The 3,570-nt window shown below is 25.9% G+C and overlaps 1 protein-coding gene across 1 annotated transcript; it reads left to right on the forward strand.

The window, feature by feature from the left end:
• Positions 1-2,513: 2,513 nt before the first annotated feature.
• LOAG_13643 (hypothetical protein) lies at positions 2,514-3,351 on the forward strand (the record flags this gene model as incomplete). Its single annotated transcript, XM_003149149.1, has 3 exons — positions 2,514-2,680; positions 2,759-2,843; positions 3,091-3,351. The coding sequence occupies 3 exons, from the start codon at positions 2,514-2,516 to the stop codon at positions 3,349-3,351; spliced, it is 513 nt and encodes a 170-aa protein (XP_003149197.1).
• Between the last annotated feature and the right edge of the window lie 219 nt (positions 3,352-3,570).

Genomic DNA, 3,570 nt, shown 5'->3' on the forward strand with positions numbered 1-3,570 from the left:
ATTTTCATTCAATACATGCCTATGTCCTTTTACATATTTCAATATCAACGATACATTATGTATCATCTATCCATTCTTTCCATAAATGTATTTCATCCTGTATTTCAACTTGTATCTTTGTCATCTACATGTCACATCGATTTGTGTACATACAATTTTTTAACCTATATCAACATTATTACACTTTCATCATTATAGATTTCAATTGGAAAATGTACGCTCTTATTTTATAGTGTTCTCAATTAGTAATTCATTTTCCATAATAGATTAATTGTTTCCTTTTTTTTTCAAGATGTCACCAATATTTTTTGTGCTAATTTTTTTTTTTGCAATCTTTTTTATCATATTGCATTCATCTTTGTCATGAACCTCATATTGACAATCAACTTTCAAACAACATGTCATCGCATTCAAAGCTTTTGCTTTCAAGATTTCACCAGTGTTTTTTTGTGCTAATTTTTTTTTACGATCTCTTTCATCATATTGGATCCATCTTTGTCATGAACCTCATATTGACAGTCAACTCTCAAGAAACATGTCATCATTTTTGCTCTTCACTATCCTTACATTCTTTTTTTTTTTTTTACGTTATATTATGCTGAATAATTCAAAAACTCACAGTAGTTCATTCTGTAATAGCAGCTGTTATAGTACTATTCGACTAGAATTAGTTATAATACGATCCGATTATTAGTTATAGTACGGTCCGGTTATTAGTTATAGTACAATCCGGTTATTAGTTATATTGCAATCCAGTAAATTATTCAATTCTGGCACAATCTCATGCGACTGTCCCCAAAATTGTTTCAATTTTTATTAAATTTTCATTTTCATTCCATCCAATCATTGCTACTACCATCGTATATTCATTGATTTTTTCCGTGTTAATAATACTTATATATTTAAAAAGTAGCTATCATTTCATCCAATCTTTTCTATGCATCAATACCTTTAACAATACTTTCATTTTGTTTCACATCCTGAAATTTAACAATTTACGTAACTCTCTCTCCCTCTTTTTTTTCTTTCTCTATTTTATAACTTCAATTCATTAATGATCTCTTTGATGTTCCGCTCCTTCCCTCCTAACAATCATTCCATTGTTCCTTTAATCTATTTTCATTCCAAATCTATATCCTTATATTAATGTGAAACTGGACATTATACTGTCACCTATTGTTTAACTCATTTAATCATATAATTACTATCATCTGTTCTTCTAAGATGAGCGTACTCAATGATCGCTTATCAAAAATCCACGTAAGCATCGAGAATTAGCAATGTTAAATTTCATCAAAATCCAGAAAACTGAAATAAAAGAACGGAAAGGATTTCAACTATTACTAATTTTTTTTGAAGTTATTTTTTAGTTTTGAATTTGTTTCACTAAAATTGACTGAAAAATATTCACCGATCGTTTCAAATATGCAAAATAGTAGCGTGAAATTAATCGAACTTGAAGAAATTTTTTATCCAAAAAAAGAATTTCATTGAATATGTTATGCATTTGTTAAAATTTATCGGGCTAAAGAAATATCATCATTCTTTTCATTTATTTTCATCAGCAAATTCAATCACTTCTCAGAAATTGATTTCCGATATTTCCGATACTTTGGTACTTCCTCTTTTTGTGAATCATTTTCATGCTAATAGAAATGATATATCTTTGATGCTTTTTTTTTCTTCATCGGTTATACTATTTGAATATGGTTAATACATTAAGAGGAGAGAAAAAGAAAAATCTTTCTAATTTGAACAAAACTAAGTAATTTTTCACTTCAATATGCTGTTAATATTCAATATCATTAATCAAATTCAAATATAAATCTTTACTTCCAAAATGAGGCCCAATATATTCAATTCCAAAAATAGAAGCATAAGAATCATTTAAATTCTTCTAGAAAAGAACAAGCGCTTACAACACTTTTTTAATGTCATTTTCGAAAGATCGTTGAAAAATTGAAGTGACATTTTACATCGATCTACAAAGATGTATTTGTAGAAAAGCAATAGTTGCAGAAAATTTGAAATTGTCAATTTTTCGTGAACGTCTCAAACATTTTCAAGTATGTTCAAATATTTTGAATAAAATGATAAAATCTAATTCATTTTGTTAATTTTCTCAAAATGGTTATCTATCAATATCTTTTAAACTCTTTACATAACTAAATGCTTCATAATGAAAATATTAAAAGATTTTTATAACTTATTAAAATCATTTCTAAAATAAATTTGATAAGAGATAATTGTTTATTTAAATCTTCATTTGTAATAAATTTAAATATTCACAAAAAGAAAAGCAATAACTTACTTGTATACAAGTGAGAAGGTTGAAAACTTTCATTCATTGTTTCTAAAATATAATCAATTAATTTTCCGAATGGAATAAAATTGATCAGTAAAGAATATTAGAGGGTTTTAATTAGTAAATTATAATTGAAAGGAATTGGATTACCGATTTTAACAAAATCAATTATTAAAAAAAAAAAAGAAAAAAACGAAAGTGAAAGAAGATGAAACAAAACGAGCAACAATATTACGGTAATGAAACAAATATGGAAGAAAAAAGACAAATTGAAAATACAACGATAGTAAATGATAAGCAACATGTGATCATTGGAAATATGAATAGTAAAAATGAAATAACTATTGCTGATTGTTTGATAACAAATTTCAAAAGGTCAGTTTTCTTTTTCAAAAATATTTCAAATTTATAAATTTTAATTTTGAATTCTAATTTAATTGAAATCTGCTTAAGTAACATATTTCTAATGGTATGCAAATTTAGCAAAAAACAAAAGATGCTATCATGGTTTGTAAAGCAGAAAATATTTTTTGGAATGGTATGTTTTTCCATTTTCTCTTACTTATGAAATTTTACAAACTTAAACAAAATATTTTCTAGATGAAAAATTTAGAATGAAATTTTTAAGATTGATTGAAAATTTGTTTAAATTGAGTAAGTCCCATATTTTTGTATTATTCAATGTCTACCTCTAAATATAAACCACTTACTTCATGTAAGGTACTAATGATTGCATATGGATAAGTTTATTGATTGGACAATTTATGATTTTTTTAAATTTTCAGATTTGTGACACCAAATCAGGAATTAGCATTTTTCTCATTGGTCTACTATTTGCAATACTTAGTGGTTGTAGTATTTCATTTGTGGTAGTATTCCTTGGCCGGATCAAGCATATTCTTTTAACAAATGAACCAACAACTGATTCTTTTCTTAATGGAATTTCTAAACAAATAATTATCCTTGCATTTGTCATTGTTTTAGCAATTGTCACCCATTTTGTTATGGTAATTCTTATTTCACTTCAACAACATACCTTATCGTAAATATTGTCTTGTTAGTTAGGTAAAAAAACTTTTAACACATCCCATTTGATGACAAAGATTGCACATTAGATTGTATGCTATGAATGGGTTCATGGGATTCAAATAGATTATTATTTTGTCACATTTATACTTTAAATGAATATTTTTCATAGAATTATTTTAAATGCTAAATTTTAATTTATTGTAGTTCAATTTACTCCATATTTAGTTCTAATCCTT

The sequence above is a fragment of the Loa loa genome, assembly GCF_000183805.2.
Source record: "Loa loa unplaced genomic scaffold supercont3.124, whole genome shotgun sequence".
Lineage (NCBI taxonomy): Eukaryota > Metazoa > Nematoda > Chromadorea > Rhabditida > Onchocercidae > Loa > Loa loa.